The sequence below is a fragment of the Gymnoscopelus braueri genome (assembly GCF_963280865.1).
Source record: "Gymnoscopelus braueri genome assembly, chromosome: 11".
Classification (NCBI taxonomy): domain Eukaryota; kingdom Metazoa; phylum Chordata; class Actinopteri; order Myctophiformes; family Myctophidae; genus Gymnoscopelus; species Gymnoscopelus braueri.
In genome coordinates this window covers 27,459,712-27,479,774 of record NC_137613.1, presented here as the reverse complement: position 1 = coordinate 27,479,774, position 20,063 = coordinate 27,459,712, and the positions used below count along the sequence as shown (strand labels likewise).

General features: G+C 41.4%; 3 protein-coding genes across 3 annotated transcripts in view; 1 reads left to right on the top strand and 2 right to left on the bottom strand.

Annotated features, from left to right (window-relative positions):
• Positions 1-2,102: 2,102 nt before the first annotated feature.
• The window catches only part of ctdp1 (CTD (carboxy-terminal domain, RNA polymerase II, polypeptide A) phosphatase, subunit 1), a 106,977-nt gene continuing 89,016 nt past the window's right edge, over positions 2,103-20,063 (top strand). Inside the window, exons 1-6 of the mRNA XM_080442065.1 lie at positions 2,103-2,932; positions 5,557-5,640; positions 6,886-6,979; positions 7,826-7,954; positions 17,677-17,827; positions 19,760-19,850. Coding sequence (XP_080298191.1) covers positions 2,589-2,932; positions 5,557-5,640; positions 6,886-6,979; positions 7,826-7,954; positions 17,677-17,827; positions 19,760-19,850 — 893 coding nt within the window. The 5' untranslated portion in view covers positions 2,103-2,588. The remainder of the gene's footprint in view (positions 2,933-5,556; positions 5,641-6,885; positions 6,980-7,825; positions 7,955-17,676; positions 17,828-19,759; positions 19,851-20,063) is intronic.
• LOC308095423 (calumenin-B-like) lies at positions 9,477-10,448 on the bottom strand (the record flags this gene model as incomplete). Its single annotated transcript, XM_080442482.1, has 1 exon — positions 9,477-10,448. The coding sequence occupies one exon, from the start codon at positions 10,446-10,448 to the stop codon at positions 9,477-9,479; it is 972 nt and encodes a 323-aa protein (XP_080298608.1).
• On the bottom strand, positions 13,323-14,297 carry LOC308095877 (calumenin-B-like; the record flags this gene model as incomplete). The annotated part of the gene is made up of 1 exon (XM_080443009.1): positions 13,323-14,297. The coding sequence occupies one exon, from the start codon at positions 14,295-14,297 to the stop codon at positions 13,323-13,325; it is 975 nt and encodes a 324-aa protein (XP_080299135.1).

The window sequence follows — 20,063 nt, the reverse complement described above, 5'->3', positions numbered from 1 at the left end:
CAAACTATCCTGCACTATGCAGAAAAATAACAATAACACCAGGTTACTGTGTCCTGTCAAACCGTGCAACCAGTACAATCACTGCAATGCAAAGAAAAGTGACAAAGTGTTCTGGGTGAAAATGTTGAATACCTTTTTGGGGATAGTGTTGATATTGTTAATAAGTAAATTAGAGTGCTCTAGATGGATGCAATCAGAAAATCGGAGCATTTCATATGTTTCTAATGCTTAAAAAACATAAAACAGACACCAAGTTTGCCAAAAGTGTCAAAAGTTAACGTTTTCACATAGCCGCCATCTTGGAAATATGCAAATTAGGGTTCAAGACACACCCAATCGTAATGATAAGCATTCCAATGTGTTTGCAATAGTCAAAAAACATGAAATAGACACCAAGTTTGTATTTGTAGCTCATCTGGTTCGAAAGTTACAGCCAAAACCGTTTTACATGGTGGCCATTTTGGATTTGGCCGCTATGGCGACCCCAAAGGTCGCCCGCTCGGGCGCCCAAGCTAAATCATTAGCGCATGCCCTGGGCTACATCTAGGCCAAATTTGGTGCATTTAAGACTGATTAGCGCAAAAATATCCCTAAGGCCCGGGACTATTGCTGAAATATTGTCCATATAGGTGATTATGCTAATAAAAGTTAATTACGCTAATTCTGAAAATTGCTCAACATAAAACTTTGGTGTACTCAACATTTCCGGGTTCACATGGGGCTCTATGGGCTGGCAAGTAGACTATTAGGCTTGCTTCCAATTTCATTTATTATGTGACTTTATTAAGTTAAGTTGCTTATTTCGGGATTGTTTTCATAAACCTGGTTGCTTGTTTCTCTCGCAATACCTGGCAACACTGCTAACAACGCATCGCGATCAGTAATGATGCAAAGCGTTGTTAGCTTGCAGATCTGTTCTGTGAAGGTACTACCAAGGATACGACACTGACGTAGTAAACAAGCGGAAGTGCGTGTAGCCTACCTCGCCTGCACCAATTAAAGAGCAAAGAGGCTTAATTGTACTTCGTTGCACGATCCTTTTTATTTGGCATGCTTCGCTCGACAAAGGGATAGCAGTATCTGTCTAGATGAGGTGTGATATATAACAAAAATAATGTGGACACTCCGCGCAGAGTCAATGTCGTATCCTAGAAATATCTGGTGTGCTCATCGCCTGACAATCAACTAGCCAATCACCACGACCGTCCTTCCAGGTCATGGGATTGTCATTGCGAGCGTCCTTCCGTGCCATGGGATACAACGGAAAAGACGTCAGCTGATATTGACGTTATGGTGACCTTTCAAAAATCAAGTTTATATACTCACACGCACGCGCGCGACACACACACACACACACACACACACACACACACACACACACACACACACACACACACACACACACGCTGTCACCCTCCCTTATGAATTCCCACAAGAGAAAAAGTATTATTCTTAAGTTACATCATGTTACATCAGGTAACCCTCGTAGGGTCACAGCAATCCAGATGGTCTGTAGAGTACTGTACTCAATGTATTATGCAAGCTTATAATAATGATTATAATAAGAAGAATCTTTGCTACAGACAGGGTAAAACATTGGCATAAAAACATCACAAAACCAGTGTATTAAAAAAACGTTTACAAAGTGCTTCACAGGCATAGAAAATGAAAACACACGGACAGTGCAATTAAAAATAAATACGTCATGAAAAATCTGATGGCAATGAATAAAAAGTAATGTGTTCATATTTTTTATCATCTACTAAAATATTTGAAATGTAATATTAACCACTTTCAACCTGGCTGGTATAATCCCTATATTGGGCATAGGTGAAAACTTTCCAAAAATAAATGTTCAGCATGTTTTTCAATGTCTTGTTTATGTTATTCAATCATGAGTAGGCTAATATTTTAACAGTCATCACGTTAAAGTCACATTATATCATCGTCATCATCATTAGTGGTGTAAAGTAACTAAGTACATTTACTCAAGTACTGTACTTTCGGTTTCGGCTATTGGAAAAAAAAATCAAAATATTTAGACGTTTGAAAACTTGAAATGGGACATTTTGCATAATGAGTACTTTCTACTTTAGGTACTTTAAGTAGGCCTACATTTTGTGATTTTGATACCAATACGTTTGCACTTTCTTTTACTCAAGTAAATTTAGAATTCCGTACTTTTACTTACGTAACAGAATATTTCTATATCGCAGTAGCCTATATTGATACTTTTACTTTTTTCACCACTGATCATCATCATCATCATCATCCCAGCGCACCGGATGCCGTCGTACGACCGTGTCGCATGCGGTCTCTTTCCTGTTTACGGGCGGGAAGAGCGAACCTGTGTGTCTGTGTGTTGCATCGATCACTCTGCTCTCCACCAGCAAAGCTGCACGTTTTTTGCATTTATTTTATACCTCATCACACAGCAGAGGCAAAATAAATAAACAAAACCACACAAAAAAAAGATTCTCTTTTCTTTAACGACCGGCACGACCTGGAGGAAGGGAAGGGAAATAATCTATGTTTTATTAACGGAAAGTTAACGGATAAGGGATTCTGAAGAGAGAGAGAACCACTAGATGGAGGATCCTGCAGATTCTGGAGGTGGTTGTGGCCCCGGCGGCCCGGTGGTGGAGCAGGGAGGCCCCGCGGTGCAGCAGCAGCAGCAGTGGGGGGACGTTTGCTCGCCGGCCTCGGCTCTCCCTCTGCGGCTGGTGGAGTGGAAAGTCAGGCCCGGCTCTTCGGTGAACGTGGACTCCGTGCTGGCGCTATGCGTCCCCTGCATATCCCCGGCGGAGAGGGAGGCCCGGCCCCCGGCGGCGGCGGAGCATTCAAACAGGCTGCCCGAAAAGAAGCTGAAGTCGGACCGTGCCGGGGTGGTGAAGGAGCTGTGCTGTCAGCCCGGACAAGTCATACCCGCTGGGTGAGTGAGCGAGCGAGCCGAACCGACTGGTACCGTCCTGGCTTGACACGAACCGACCTGCTCGCTCTCCTCGTACCCACACGGTGTTGTCGTTTTCAGGCAACAACATTTGCGGCAAAATGTAAACGCGTTAGCATGGGTACAAGAACGCTCGCCCCAAAACAGTCGCCACGGGTCTATTCCGGCGACCTCGGAACGGTCGCCACCATGTATTCCTGAATGTAACCTCAGTGAAACTAAATCTACAATTAGCCTTATTCCTGAACGTAACCTCTGAACCTCAGTAAAACCATGTCCAAAACTAACCTTATTCCTGAACGTATAACCTCAGTAAAGCTATGCCTGAAATTAAACTTATTCTTAATCTTAACCTCAGTAAAACTATATACCTAAACCTAACCTAATTCCTAAACGTAACCTCAGTAAAACTATGCCTAACGCTAAACTTATTCCTAACCTTAACCCCAGTAAAACAAATACAAGAATAAAATGACCGCTGGGGGCGAGCGGTCCGCAAAAACAATGGGGGCAAGTGTGTTTTGGGGCGAGTCTTCCGATTACCGTTAGCATGTTAGCCAGCTAACGGTGCTATTAGCCGCTTCGCTAAAGCCTCGCTTGTACTGCGTAGTACGACGGCGTCGCTTGTCAAAAATCAACATGTAACAAGTAGGCTGCTATTTTTTTCACAAGTGACACCCTCTCAGGGCTATTCAATTGAACGTTTACGAAACCATGTTGTTGCCCCGTGTGTTGACTGACTTGACTCAGAACATACACACATCACGGGGATGGGATGGGTGACAGCTACGCAGGCAGGAGGCAAAGTGTAAAGTCAAAAACACATGGAGGACTCTCTCATCCTCCATGTGTTTTACTTTTCACTTTGTGCCTGCCTTGTAGTGTAAAAGCCTGCGCTGTCGCAGAATTCACTCGTAATTCGTTTTTTTTTGTTTTTGTTTAACAGCATTCAGCCCTTGCTGTGTTATTAGATAACCAGTCGACTTTGACAGCAAACTTCACCTGTTTTCTGGGTAAAAGTCTTACTTAAAAATACGGAGAAAAAACGAGTGTTGCTTGTATAGTCACTCACAGTGTCAGTGGTACTCTGCTCTCACTGTGGGTGTGGGGTAGGTAGGTAGGTACTTTATTCATCCCCGAGGGGAAATTAAGGAACATGGTCATTGACTGGTCCTTTGACTGGGTTGACTGGGTTGTCCGCAGCAAAATGAGGAACAGTTGAATTATTTCACCAGATAGAAGTTAGTTCAAGGAGAGAATGTGTAAGAATGACTAATATCGCCCTATCTAAACTTCTAAAGTATATGATAGTTGTAAAATGCTTTACTAAATATAACCTCACCAAAACAAAATACTTCTCTTATATTTTGGGGTTGCCCTGGAACAAAATATTTTCAAATGGTGGTCCGCTGGCTACTAGGGTTACATTTATAAAAGTAATGGGTCACTTTCAGAGTGCCAAGAGTGAGTTTACTTTTTTTTTATTATTTCTTGTTCGTGTTCATGTCTCTAAAATGAACAAACGTTTCGGCTATCCAGCCGTCGTCAGTACGGGGTCCCTGACATGAAAATGTTTGAGACCAACTGGTATAAATCAGGTGTTCACAGACTTTTTCAGTTCAAGATCCAAAAGTCAAATTTAGTGTAGTGTCTCTCCGGGACCCAAACTTAAGAAAAGTACACTATGAATTTCCATAAGACCTACATTTAATGTATAAGCTACTGGTGGTGGTGGTGCTCTACCTGAAAATACATTGTGTTTCATGAGAAAACATTATTCACATGGCATTATCACATAGTAATATTTTATTATCCAGATGAGTTTGAAAATATGTTGATCTTTCGTCCCTTATTTTTATTTTATTTGATTAGAATGCCATGGAGATGAATCCCTCCATGAAATTGCATTGGAGTGTGCTATGGCAATATGGAACGCATGCAGTGTGTGGAATATCAGCTTTTCTAGGGCTAGAGCATACCTGTCAACATTGCAATTTGACGATAAAATGTGGTCAATTCCAGTTGTTCCTTAATAATCCAGTTGAGTTCATCAAACGGTTAACATCAGTGCAGTTCAGTTCCTTCAATTCAACAAAACGCAAAACAAGGAAGAAACTCCTGACCACAGTTCAGTTAAGTTCATACTTTACTGAAAGTTAAAAAAAGGGGACATTTACTGTTGCGAGCCATACTGTATAAACAGGACCCTATGTTTGGGCAACACTGGTATATAGTAATAGCTGCCTCATTGCCTGGGGTGATAACATGTCCCTTTGGGGTCTGTTGTCATGATAGCTACTTTATCTACATCGTTGCATGTTAAAGGCCCAATCAGTCAGACACACGTGAACAAATCTGTAGCCCCTGCCACCAAATAGCTTGTGTTCTTATTCCCTTGGTGATCATCCTATTAGAAAACATGTTGCATGTTTTTCTAATTGTTTGTATTACGTATTTGTGCTCATTTGTAATTGTGAACATGACCTCTATCAACTGGATTTAATAGTAAAATATAAAATAATTAATATCAATACAACCTTAATTTATATGTTAGAAAATAAATCCTGGATTGTAAAAATGTCAACTAATGCGTCTCTTCTCTTTAGGGGTGTCATTGTCAGAATAGAAGAATGCAACCACCCCATAGTAATGAAGGGATTGTGTGCTGAATGTGGCCAGGATCTGACTCTGTAAGTAAACACACTCACTCACTCACTCACTCCTCAGCTATAGTAGTAGAGGATGAATGTAGTTTTTCAGCTTTTCTTTCTCATTTTGGAGATTTGTGATAGATGCTTGAGCTTAATGCAGTAGGTGTGTAATGGTACACACAAAGTTCAGTTTTGTTTTCGGCTTTAAAGCCACAGTTCGGTTCGTTTTTGGTACAGTAATAAGCATAAAATTAAATGTCAGTTATTATGAACTTCTGTCATCAACAGTTCTTGATTTGGCTTACCGTGTTCCACTCAGGGGTGATATGATGGGCAGTCACTGTTATGTAGCTCTTGGTAGCTCTGGATCGATCCAACAGTTGTGACTTATGAGTGCTACAGCAGATGCTTTGGACAAGTGGTGGTGGACAACAGCACCTTGCTTGTTCATAAAGGGCTGGTGTAACTTTATCTAATGCAGATGTGAAACATTTGTGCTGCAATTGCATGCTCTAATCTAATAAATAAATAAATTAATTGATTCAGTGCCTTATGCATGTGTTTTGGAACTATCTCACTTGTTTGTCATAGAGTGTGTTAATTTCAGGCCACCAGGTGGAGCCACAAGTGTAATACAAAGAGCTGCTGTACAAAGCAACACGTTTCTTTGCTTGGTGTGCCAAAGAATCATAAAAACTTTCTTAAACAACACATTTACAACAACGGTTTCCCTGCTGTGTATTTAGGAAACAGCTGATATTCGGCAGAAATTTGTAGCTGTAGCTGATAAACATTCTTTGCTACATTTGTTTTGCTTATTAACACACTGATTCAAACCCTGCTGCCTGTTTTTAAAGTTATGGCTTGAAAGCAATTTCACAAGCAACATGTCAGGAGTGTTGCAATGATTGCTGATAAAATGCACATTGACTCCCGTTGATGTGGATGGCAACATTAGGTTAGAATAACTTGGAATTCAGTTTTTGAACAACAATGTCGATGGAGTTAAGTTGTGGAAATATACCCAGCCAGTTAAAAGCTGAGGAACTCAGGTATTCTCTATAAACAACGTTGATATGAGGACTTTCCACAGCCTGCTTGCCTGTTTGAGTCAAACCAGCTGTCAGCAACCACTGGCATGCCTTGCTAATTTAATCTGCATGTTTGTTGTTGCCCTCACAATGAGCTGCTTTTCTACACAATCACAATAAATGTTCAAGGTCCATAGAAAACACAAACCACTAAATGCTTTACTCCCACTCTTTTTTTTCTTCTCTCTCTCAGGCTTGAGAACAGGAATGGGAGACAGCAAGCACCCATCTCCACGGCAACAGTCTCCATGGTGCACAGTGTCCCTGAGTTGATGGTCAGCTCAGAGGTGAGGCGTGGGATTCTAGGGACACCTGGACTTAGTAGCCAGGCTATGGAATTATGGGTGCAACAGTTACATCGAACAAATCAATTTAATTGATTATTTTAACAAGAATCTGTTTTGTTATGTGTCTTTTTTTCTTTCAAAAAAGGAAAAAAAGGAAAAAATAGATCTACAAGTTCACAACGCATCGCGATGTGAGGCATTGTGAGCTTGTAGGTTGGCTATTCTTGCGTGACAGTTGTATGATAAAGCATGAAAAATAGGGCATAATTGGTTATAATTGGTTCAGTCAGTTATAATTGTTTTCGTGTCGATTCATTGATACATTAAAAATATAACAAATAAAAAAACATTGTTTTTTGGCTCACACAGTATAAAGTAGGCCTACGACTTGGCATTTGCTCTTTTTGTAAACAAATGCTGAATTGCCCTTATGTTGGTCTTCCATAGCAATTTCTGTACACAACAATCGCATATGTATCAGGGATCAACAATATAAATGGCCCAGTTGCCTGGATGTACTTTTTAAACCGTCCAAGCCAGCAGAACGCACCAAGCACTTGCCCGGTGGGGCCAGTGAAAATAATGCCTTGAAAATAAAATTAAAACATTAACATCTAATAATTTCACACCATTACCCTGTACTACTGTGTTTTTTAAAACGATACCGTTAAAACATAACGTTTTGGATCACACACAGAGCCATCTGCTGTGGCTCTGCCCAGAGGGCCAGTGGCAAATTTCCCATAATGTCTTCCCCTGCGTATATGAACGTATACAGTGTTGGATTTGATGTTGTTGCTTGATTTCTTGTTATTTACTCTATACTGATCCATCTCACCCTTCCAGCAAGCAGAGGAGCTTGGCAGGGAGGACCAGAAGAGACTGCATAAGAACAAGAAACTGGTCTTAATGGTAGATCTGGACCAGACACTCATCCACACCACTGAGCAACACTGTCAGCGCCTGTCCAATAAGGTAATCTACTCTCTCTATCTTGCTTCACACTGAACTCTTTATAGACTTAAACCCTATATATGTATACTTAATTAACCGGTGGTCTATAGTAGGCCCCTTCCTTTTCAACCCCCGCCTTTTTTTTTTTTTTTAGCTCTATTCCTATTCTGAATTATAACTTTCTGTTTAGTAAAATACATTTTGACCATTTAAACATTGAAACTTTAGTTTTGAAATGGTGAAAAAAGTTTTGAAACATTAAAACCTTTTTAACTCTTACCCTGCCAGAGTTTTTTCAGAACAGTCTGTAGCCTCTGCCAGGGTTTTGACCGATTTTGGTACTTTTTCGCATAGCCACAAAATATTTTTCTCAAGTATGATTGATCCCCAGAAAATTTCTAATCACAGATGAGATTCAGGTGTGGTTTCACAAATGTCAACGAGGTCAATTTGACCTTGTTGTCATGTGTTGTTTGATGTTTGAAAATAGCTCAAAACCAGTAGTTTCAAACCAAAAAACATTGTGAATTGTTTGTCCGTTTCAATTTTAACATTGAAGTGGATGGAGCAGCAAATCTTTGGAAATTGTTATCTCCTTATTCGTTTGGAATATCGAAAAGGTGTCAATACTAAATAATTAGAGAATCTTTTTAGATTTTTTTTTTTTTTTTTTAATTTTTTTTTTCAGGACGTTTTTAAACGTCTTTGGCAGGCAACAGCTAATTTCTCAAAGACGTTTATAAACGTCTTTGGCAGTTATAGAGTTAAGTGTGAATAATGTATTATTATATGGAACTACTACTACTTTCTAGTTTACAACACCAACTTTGAGACATTTGCCCACAGTTGCAAGCTTGCAAGTCACATGATTATTATGGCAGTGCTGTGACAGTTTGGAAAAAATAAAAATAAAATACAATCAAGCTCACTTTTACCCCATCCGCCATGCAAAAAACAAACAAAAAAACATAGGGCATAAATAAACATCCACATGGCAGGTCCGCAGGGAAAGAAAAGTCTGCCCAAAGAAACGTATACACATGAAGGGACGGGGGGGAAAACAGTCGGTTTCAAATAAAAACTTCCAGTTGACAGGACCATTTTGAAACACTGCTCTGCAAATAAGACACTGCGGCCATATGGTATTCGCCCTCACCACTCAGCTATCGGGTCGCCTCATCATCTGCCTTTCTGATGTTCTTGTCTTTCTGTATCTTGCATGTCTTTTTTACCAACTGCCATTGTGGCCAAATCTCACTTCTGGGGAAGAAAAAACAAACAAATTTGATCTCAAGTGACTAAAGAGAGAGTGCATGCATATCCTATGCAGTGTCTAGGTGCTGGGCAAAGGGCAGATAAGCATAAAATAAAATATACTGGTTCTCAGCCCTTTTTATTGCTGTTCGATAAAAAAACAGACAAAACAAAAAACATTAAAGAAATTAAATAAATTATTGTCAATGTGGTCTCATCTCACCGGAAAACATGGGAGGAGAGCCATCTGTGCTGCTGCAGATGAGCACAAGTCTTAGGTGCGCCAGCGTTAGAACTCATCGTGTGGACTATGCAGGGCCTGGCCGAAGTCAGTCGCCATGCTGCCTACGAACAGGTTATACTTATTCATGATCTCTGACCTGGTCAGACGCCCATCCCCGTCCACGTCCGACAGGTGGACCAGGTGCTTGGCCTCGGCCCCTGCATAGTCTGTGTCGGGCAGGATCCAGTCTCTGATCTCCTTGTCCATTTTCCCATCTTTGTTCTTGTCTCTGAACTCTTTGAAGTGCTCCTTCGCTGTCTTCATCCACAAATGCTCATCAGGATCCCCTCCTCCCCCCTCACCTACGTACTTGAACATGTCACCTAGGTACTCATCCAAGTCAATTTGTCCATCCCTGTTCTTATCTATGTCTTCTAAGGCTTCCATCACTAGAAGGTCTTTCATATGGTCATACTGCTCAGGGTGAAGGAAGGCAGCAAACTCCTCCTTGTTGACTTTCATGTCTGCATCCAGGTCAGCCATTTTAAACCTCCTCTCATCACGAGCAGCCATCTGTAAGTAAGCATCTTTGTGGGGAGGGTCAAACTTCATGTATCTGGATGTGGAGTTCTTGTACTCCTCCCAGGACACCAGGCTATCACGGTTGAGGTCGTAACTCTTCCACTGTCGGTCCACGTCTTCATACATCCATCTGTTCTGAACTTGTTTGATCCACTTCTTCATCTCCTCCACAGTCACATAACCATCCATGTCCTCATCTATCCGCTCCACCAACATGCCAAGTCTGTTCTTGCTCTCCACTGGCGCGAGATGGTCAAAGGTCTTGGCTTCTTCCTGCCCCAGAAAAGCATCATGGTCGTAGTCAAAGTTCTGAGAGTCGTCATGCTTTCGGTTACTGAGCGGGACTTCGTGGTAAACCCGGTCCTTCTTTACGATTGGTTTGCTGGTGGCATGTATCAAGCAGAGCACAAGAAGTGCAAAGCACATGATAAGCTTTCGCAGCTTCATCATCTTCATCTCTCAAATTGTCTGTGGCAGACAACGGTTTCCTGTAGGAGTCGGGAAAGTCTTCCGCTTCACTCTTAGACCCGCCCCCAGAATTGGAGAATCTAAGGGTATAAGATTGCTATTGATTTTAAAAGTATTGATAATCTTCAAGATCGAAGGCCAATGTGCTCTGTACTTGCGACTTCAGTCACTTATAAGCTAATTGGGGTGATGCTGTCATCGTCATGAGCTATTGAATTCCTGGGCAGTCTTGCCTAAATATGGAGGTCCCTGATGTGGCGCCAGGCCCTCAGTATTAATTCAATCAAGTATTAATTGTCTCCGCCGGAGGCGGAGAGTATGTTTTCGCTTCGTCCCGCTGTGTCCCCCCCCCCCCCCCCCCCCTAGCCAAGCTAACATTGGTCAAGCTCCACGTGACACGTGACAATATGTTGACACCAATGCTTTTGATTGGCTAGAGGGACGCATGACGAAATAAAATCCTATAAATAGGTGTGTCACTTCAAAAAGCCATGTATGTTTTTGAAGTGAGGTAAGACGGGATCAATCAGTCTTGATTGGAACAGTACCTTCCAGTACAAATCACCCGTCCGTGCGTGTGTGTGTCCCTCTGAGAACACCTAACATTGGTCAGTTTCACGTGACATCACAATATGTAATAAATTTATAAATAGCTTAGACAGGAGAGGCTGAGATCACACAATGCAACTAACTCCCATTACGCAAACTGAAGAAGCAGCAAATCATCATCTGAAACCTGATGAAGAAGCAAAGGCGCAGAAGGCCAAAGCTAAGAAACGGAGAGAAAGAACACTAAACAGAGACAAAGAATCCCTAAATGACAAAAAACGAAGACGAGCCACAAATGCTGACAACAAGACACAGCAAAGATGATATATCTTTTACCCTACTGTATCTCATTAGATACAGTAGATACATGTTCTATTTTAAGTAAGAATTAGAACATTCCTAGAGAACTATGGTTAAAGATAGGGTAAGTGATTTCATTTGATTAAAATAGCACGGGTCTGCTGGCGGAGACTTGTGCTCCGAGGAGCACATTTTCTAGTTTGCAATGTTAACGGGTGCAACAATGTCACAAAAGTGACATCCATGACGTAACATGCCCATATATAGGTGGGACATCACAAACGTAATGTTAAAGTTGTACAATGCAGATTCACAAATAACGATTTTTAGCAACCTCTGCTGGTCACTACCGTCACTGCATACAATTTCCGTAGTCCTCGATTACCCAGAATTCCATTTGTTTTCACCGGAAGTCGGAAGCGTTTCAAAAAGCGTTCTTTTAATTGTTTTATACTATCTGCGGATCATTTCTCTTAGCCAGTGGAGCATTAGTTACCATGAGCTGTGCTTTCTTTTTCTGTTCTTTTTCGATCTTCCAATCCTACATTCTCTTAAAATCAGCGTGAGGTTCCTTTTTGTTATTAGCGCGGTAGTTCCTGGCCAAACAGGAAACCGTTGCGGTAGTTCCTGCCAGGACGTCGGCCACGACGTCATGACGTCGGCCAGGAACGTCATTTTCCCGGGAAAGTCCCCCCCGACAGCGTTCAATAGAAAATATATAAATAAAAGGCTTCCGGGGGTGAAATTCATGGAGTGGGTGTTGTGAAACTTTTGCCACTCACAAAAGATATACAATTTAACTTTAGTTTTGTTGAAAACGTTACCTAGTATTACTTTAACATTACTATTATTACATTTCTGTCCAAATCCAGACATCACGTTTGTGACATCCGGATTTGATTTGCCAAGTCTTGCGCAACGTAGTGAAATTCAGGCAGCAAAGCGGATGGGTGGTCAGTCGCCACGAACGCGATGTTAACGGGTAAAGAAATGTCACAAACTTGACATCCTTGACTTAACACTTGGGGTGCCAGAGGTTTATTAAAATATTATATGTTGAGTGCCAGGATTTTTAACCATTTTTGAACCTTTTTCAAGTAGTCACAAAATATTTTCAGTGATCACCGTCCTCACGGTGATCCCCTCATTACACACATACAGGTCTCGTACAATCGGGGGGAAAAAATTAAAAACATTCGGTAATCCGTTCCATAGTTGCAGCCAGTTGAAAATAGTTAAATTAACATTGTAAAAAAAAAAAAGTACACAGGAGCCGAGATACAGGTTTTTGAAGTCATAAGTTAACCAGGATGTGGATTGGAGTCTAAATCTTCGAACAATGATATCTCCTGGTGCTGTGAAGGAAAAAAAAAAAATTGAAATAAAAAAAAAAAAATCTTTTTATGTACGGTTTTGGCACCCGACGTCAGTTTTTGAAAAACCGTATATATACGGTTTTGGCACCCAATGTGTTAACATGCCCATATATGGAGACCACTTGAAACAGATTTTCCCCTAAAACTGTATGTGTGAAAGGCCACTTTGCTGCCTGAACATGTAGAACAAAGTACTCGGATTAGCAATGTCGGCAACCAGATATCAACAAACATGGATGCCGTTTAAAGCCTATTTAGCAAAAAAGTACATTAAGTCTTGCTGTGTAAAAGAAGTCCTATTGTGCACAAACACCATGGAACGTTTGTCAGTCCACGAAGGTGAAGGGTTGGGTCTGCCAACCAAGGAAGCGGATGCCTGTTGATCTACCTAATATGACAAATTGATGGCCACAGCAACCCCAGGCCCGAAAGACTCTGGAGTTTCTGGCCACTATGCAGCCCTCGCATCAGCCCTCGCATCTAGAGTTCACACCTGTTCGATAAAAAAACAGACAAAACAAAAAACATTAAAGAAATTAAATACATTATTGTCAATGTGGTCTCATCTCACCGGAAAACATGGGAGGAGAGCCATCTGTGCTGCTGCAGATGAGCACAAGTCTTAGTTGCGCCAGCGTTAGAACTCATCGTGTGGACTATGCAGGGCCTGGCCGAAGTCAGTCGCCATGCTGCCTACGAACAGGTTATACTTATTCATGATCTCTGACCTGGTCAGACGCCCATCCCCGTCCACGTCCGACAGGTGGACCAGGTGCTTGGCCTCGGCCCCTGCATAGTCTGTGTCAGGCAGGATCCAGTCTCTGATCTCCTCCTTGTCCATTTTCCCATCTTTGTTCTTGTCTCTGAACTCTTTGAAGTGCTCCTTCGCTGTCTTCATCCACAAATGCTCATCAGGATCCCCTCCTCCCCCCTCACCTACGTACTTGAACATGTCACCTAGGTACTCATCCAAGTCAATTTGTCCATCCCTGTTCTTATCAATGTCTTCTAAGGCTTCCATCACTAGAAGGTCTTTCATATGGTCATACTGCTCAGGGTGAAGGAAGGCAGCAAACTCCTCCTTGTTGACTTTCATGTCTGCATCCAGGTCAGCCATTTTAAACCTCCTCTCATCACGAGCAGCCATCTGTAAGTAAGCATCTTTGTGGGGAGGGTCAAACTTCATGTATCTGGATGTGGAGTTCTTGTACTCCTCCCAGGACACCAGGCTATCACGGTTGAGGTCGTAACTCTTCCACTGTCGGTCCACGTCTTCATACATCCATCTGTTCTGAACTTGTTTGATCCACTTCTTCATCTCCTCCACAGTCACATAACCATCCATGTCCTCATCTATCCGCTCCACCAACATGCCAAGTCTGTTCTTGCTCTCCACTGGCGCGAGATGGTCAAAGGTCTTGGCTTCTTCCTGCCCCAGAAAAGCATCATGGTCGTAGTCAAAGTTCTGAGAGTCGTCATGCTTTCGGTTACTGAGCGGGACTTCGTGGTAAACCCGGTCCTTCTTTACGATTGGTTTGCTGGTGGCATGTATCAAGCAGAGCACAAGAAGTGCAAAGCACATGATAAGCTTTCGCAGCTTCATCATCTTCATCTCTCAAATTGTCTGTGGCAGACAACGGTTTCCTGTAGGAGTCGGGAAAGTCTTCCGCTTCACTCTTAGACCCGCCCCCAGGATTGGAGAATCTAAGGGTATAAGATTGCTATTGATTTTAAAAGTATTGATAATCTTCAAGATCGAAGGCCAATGTGCTCTGTACTTGCGACTTCAGTCACTTATAAGCTAATTGGGGTGATGCTGTCATCGTCATGAGCTATTGAATTCCTGGGCAGTCTTGCCTAAATATGGAGGTCCCTGATGTGGCGCCAGGCCCTCAGTATTAATTCAATCAAGTATTAATTGTCTCCGCCGGAGGCGGAGAGTATGTTTTCGCTTCGTCCCGCTGTGTCCCCCCCCCCCCCTAGCCAAGCTAACATTGGTCAAGCTCCACGTGACACGTGACAATATGTTGACACCAATGCTTTTGATTGGCTAGAGGGACGCATGACGAAATAAAATCCTATAAATAGGTGTGTCACTTCAAAAAGCCATGTATGTTTTTGAAGTGAGGTAAGACAGGATCAATCAGTCTTGATTGGAACAGTACCTTCCAGTACAAATCACCCGTCCGTGCGTGTGTGTGTCCCTCTGAGAACACCTAACATTGGTCAGTTTCACGTGACATCACAATATGTAATATAAATTTATAAATAGCTTAGACAGGAGAGGCTGAGATCACACAATGAAACTAACTCCCATTACGCAAACTGAAGAAGCAGCAAATCATCATCTGAAACCTGATGAAGAAGCAAAGGCGCAGAAGGCCAAAGCTAAGAAACAGAGAGAAAGAACACTAAACAGAGACAAAGAATCCCTAAATGACAAAAAACGAAGACGAGCCACAAATGCTGACAACAAGACACAGCAAAGATGATATATCTTTTACCCTACTGTATCTCATTAGATACAGTAGATACATGTTCTATTTTAAGTAAGAATTAGAACATTCCTAGAGAACTATGGTTAAAGATAGGGTAAGTGATTTCATTTGATTAAAATAGCACGGGTCTGCTGGCGGAGACTTGTGCTCCGAGGAGCACATTTTCTAGTTTGCAATGTTAACGGGTGCAACAATGTCACAAAAGTGACATCCATGACGTAACATGCCCATATATAGGTGGGACATCACAAACGTAATGTTAAAGTTGTACAATGCAGATTCACAAATAACGATTTTTAGCAACCTCTGCTGGTCACTACCGTCACTGCATACAATTTCCGTAGTCCTCGATTACCCAGAATTCCATTTGTTTTCACCGGAAGCCGGAAGCGTTTCAAAAAGCGTTCTTTTAATTGTTTTATACTATCTGCGGATCATTTCTCTTAGCCAGTGGAGCATTAGTTACCATGAGCTGTGCTTTCTTTTTCTGTTCTTTTTCGATCTTCCAATCCTACATTCTCTTAAAATCAGCCAAGTCTTGCGCAACGTAGTGAAATTCAGGCAGCAAAGCGGATGGGTGGTCAGTCGCCACGAACGCGATGTTAACGGGTAAAGAAATGTCACAAACTTGACATCCTTGACTTAACACTTGGGGTGCCAGAGGTTTATTAAAATATTATATGTTGAGTGCCAGGATTTTTAACCATTTTTGAACCTTTTTCAAGTAGTCACAAAATATTTTCAGTGATCACCGTCCTCACGGTGATCCCCTCATTACACACATACAGGTCTCGTACAATCGGGGGAAAAAAATTAAAAACATTCGGTAATCCGTTCCATAGTTGCAGCCAGTTGAAAATAGTTAAATTAACATTGTAAAAAAAAAAAGTACACAGGAGCCGAGATACAGGTTTTTGAAGTCATAAGTTAACCAGGAAGTGGATTGGAGTCTAAATCTTCGAACAATGATATCTCCTGGTGCTGTGAAGGAAAAAAAAAAAAAATTGAAAAAAAAAAAAAAAATTCTTTTTATGTACGGTTTTGGCACCCGACGTCAGTTTTTGAAAAACCGTATATATACGGTTTTGGCACCCAATGTGTTAACATGCCCATATATGGAGACCACTTGAAACAGATTTTCCCCTAAAACTGTATGTGTGAAAGGCCACTTTGCTGCCTGAACATGTAGAACAAAGTACTCGGATTAGCAATGTCGGCAACCAGATATCAACAAACATGGATGCCGTTTAAAGCCTATTTAGCAAAAAAGTACATTAAGTCTTGCTGTGTAAAATAAGTCCTATTGTGCACAAACACCATGGAACGTTTGTCAGTCCACGAAGGTGAAGGGTTGGGTCTGCCAACCAAGGAAGCGGATGCCTGTTGATCTACCTAATATGACAAATTGATGGCCACAGCAACCCCAGGCCCGAAAGACTCTGGAGTTTCTGGCCACTATGCAGCCCTCGCATCAGCCCTCGCATCTAGAGTTCACACCTACGTCGCACTGCCGTTCCGACCGTTATGCCCATATATAGAAATCTCTGATTTGTTTGCGCCTGAAGCCATGCAACCCATTGAGGTTAGACAACACACCATATTTGGCCGTAGCTGCTTTGGGAACTCATTATATGGTTATCATAGTGAAATAAGCGTGCAAGACATGGTCCGCCGGCTGTAGCCCCTCTCTACGCTACAAGCCCCTCTCCTCCTCCGGTTATGCTTATACTCTGTTGTACGACTGTGCCGTGCACCGAAAGTAGCAGCTTTATAATAAGCTTGTGACATGTTGTGAACTTGTAGATAGATGTTCTATTGTCGGTGCATTGGAAAATCTTTCATCTGAAGAGAACCCCACAGAATATTCTTTGAAATCCACCGGACCAATAAAGTACTGGTGTAAATGTCTCTCCCTTCTCCATCTCTCTCTTTTCTCTATTGATATTGCCCCATCCACATTGTGTTTGTCCTCCTGGTTCTTTAGTTACTGGACGGCCCGTAGTGTGACACCCGTAGTCCATTGAATTACAATGCATACTTCACTACAGATTTTGAAATGCAATCTGAGATGGACAGTAGTACCTTTAGTTAATCTCACAAGTAATATTACCCCAAAAGTGTATAAATCCTCTCAATGTGAAGTATTCAAGGTGGGGAATTCCCATTTTGAAAAATGTATTTCAGGCCCCATGAATATGATCTATGGGGAAGCCTGTCTGTTATTAGACCCTGTCTTGTTCTTTAAATTATTGACAGTTTCTTTGTTGTTGTTGTGGTGTTCTTTCATTTAGTCATGTTTTACATAATGATTTTTGTCTATATATAAAAAGATTCATGAACAAAAATCCCTTTTTAACAGATATTTTTCAGTGCCTCTTTTCTGTGGACGGACGTTTCTAGCACTCAAACTCTTTTTATTTTTATTAATTCCTCTCCAAATTAATTTGTTATGCCAATGTATTCATGTAATATTTTTCTTACATTATTCCGCAGGGGATTTTCCACTTCCAGCTCGGACGAGGGGAGCCTATGCTCCACACGCGGCTTCGCCCACACTGCAAGGAATTCCTGGAGAAAATCGCCAAACTCTATGAGCTGCATGTGTTCACATTCGGAAGCCGTCTTTATGCACACACCATTGCAGGTATTGTTGTCATTGATTCATTTTCATGTAAAGACATTTTTCCAGACAACAGCCACTGTTATAAATTGGTTTGGTGCACATGCATAAAAGCAAGATGTAGCAGTTGTGACTGCAAATTGTTTAACTTCACCCTTTAAAACCTATATACTTACAGTAGTTGAGCAGTGTCCCCCAGGAATCTCTACTATGCCCCCTCCTTTTTACCTTTACACACTTGCTGGAAATAGACGATCTGCAAGTAAGGTTGTAGATCTGCTATTTGCGTCGTATGTTCTCCCCAGAATACTATTTTTCCCCAGGACACTAGGGTTCAAATTGTCAAAAGCTATTTCAAGTTTTTGAAGCCAAATCTAAAATATTGTTGTTGTACTGCCTGTGTGTGACCAAAAGGGGGAGATCTATGCCTATGGTTTAGATTAGATTCATTTGGTTGAATCCCATGGGGGAAATTAAATGTTACAGGAGCCATGGTTAGTGCAGAAGAAAACAAAAAAACAAAAAATACAAGCTTAAAGGATAGAAGGAGCTGGTTATAAAATAATAGCCATTTTCTTTTATTTGTGTCCTGGCTAAGCTGCTGTGAGCTCACCATTGTGGCCAATATGTCTCAGTAGCTATCAGGCCAGGGTAACTAACTTGTCTATACCACTGGTTTTCAAAGTAGGGTCTGGGGACCCCCAGGGGTCCTTGAGGGGGTTTAAGGGGTTTCCAGCTAAATGAGGAGCAGTTTAAACATTTAAGCTCCATAACATTTTTCGGCTATTAAAAAATAACCTATCTACAAGGCAAGCTCACAACACGTCGCAATGCGACACGTTGTAAACTTGTAGATCTGTTGTTTTCAGTAAATGTTTGCAAATATTGGCAATCTTCTCTCATGGGGGTCCCTGGCTCCCTGGCACAAAATCCTGTGGCCAAATACAAATACATACAATCAATTATGGGGTCCTTGATATGACATTTTTTGAGAACCACTGGTCTAATAGGTCATAGTTGCTCAAAAAGAAAATAGGACTAATTTAACCACCACCTGCCTAAGTAAATAACCCAAACCACCTTTTGGTTGATAGCTGGTAGTATACAAAGTGTTAAATGTACTTCTGTGTTGCTCACAGAGGAGAACATATTACTGTAGCAACAGGCATGATATTGGAGTTCATGCATTTTGCTTCTCTGACAGCTTCTTGTTATTCAGACTGCAAACTGGAAGAGGAGAACCAGTCCCAGTCCAGAACTATTGTGCCCCAGTATAATGAATATTTAATGCAGTTTGAATTGGATTTTTATTTTAATCTAGCCCGGACATATAGAGGTCATCAGAGTTGGATAACAATGGTGGAAGAATTACTCATATTTATTACTTAAATAAATGTAACAATACCTCAATGTTGTAGAATGTCCTCAATTAAAAAATGTAAGGTAAAAGTTCAAAAGTATTGAGCCCTCAGTGTGGCAGCCCCCACCCTGTGGAACTCTCTCCCAATGGAGATTCGCCATGCTCCAACACTGGACTCTTAAGGCTGCCTTGAAAAGACACCTATTCTCTCAGGCTTATGGCAAATAGTGTTTGTTGTTTTGTTTGGTTGGTTGGTTGTTCATTCATCGTTTTGGTTATAAAGCGTCCTTGGGTTCATAAAAAAGCACTATATAAATTCAAGCTATTATTATTATAATAAATGAACGTTAAAAACGTTCATGCCATATCCAAGTCAATGGGAAGTTTGGGAACTTAAGGCAACATTACAGTTTGTTTTATTACCTTAGTAAACCCTTTCATAAAAACTTTATGTTTTAAATTGCAAGTTTCAAGTCGTTTTTCACATGGCATGATATGCGTTTTTGTAAATTATTGTCCACCGCAACGATATCAAAGCTTTATTGGCCAACCATGCAGAAAATAAATGTTTTTTTCTCTCCTATCTTCCATTCAAGGTTTTTTGGATCCTGAAAAGAAACTCTTCTCTCATCGGATCCTGTCCAGAGACGAGTGTATCGACCCTTTCTCCAAGACAGGGAATCTTAGGTAGGCATCGAATTCAAGCCAAAGATGGAAGCTGGATTGATTGCACACAAACCAATCACTCTTTATAATGATAATAATAGCTTTATTTGTTTAGCACCGTTCATACATAAAATGCAGCCCAAAGTGCTTCACATTAAGATAATAAATAGTAGGATGCCAGAAAAAAAAGAAACTAGAAAAGTGCTCTTCGGATCACAGGTCTCCGTCCGGTCT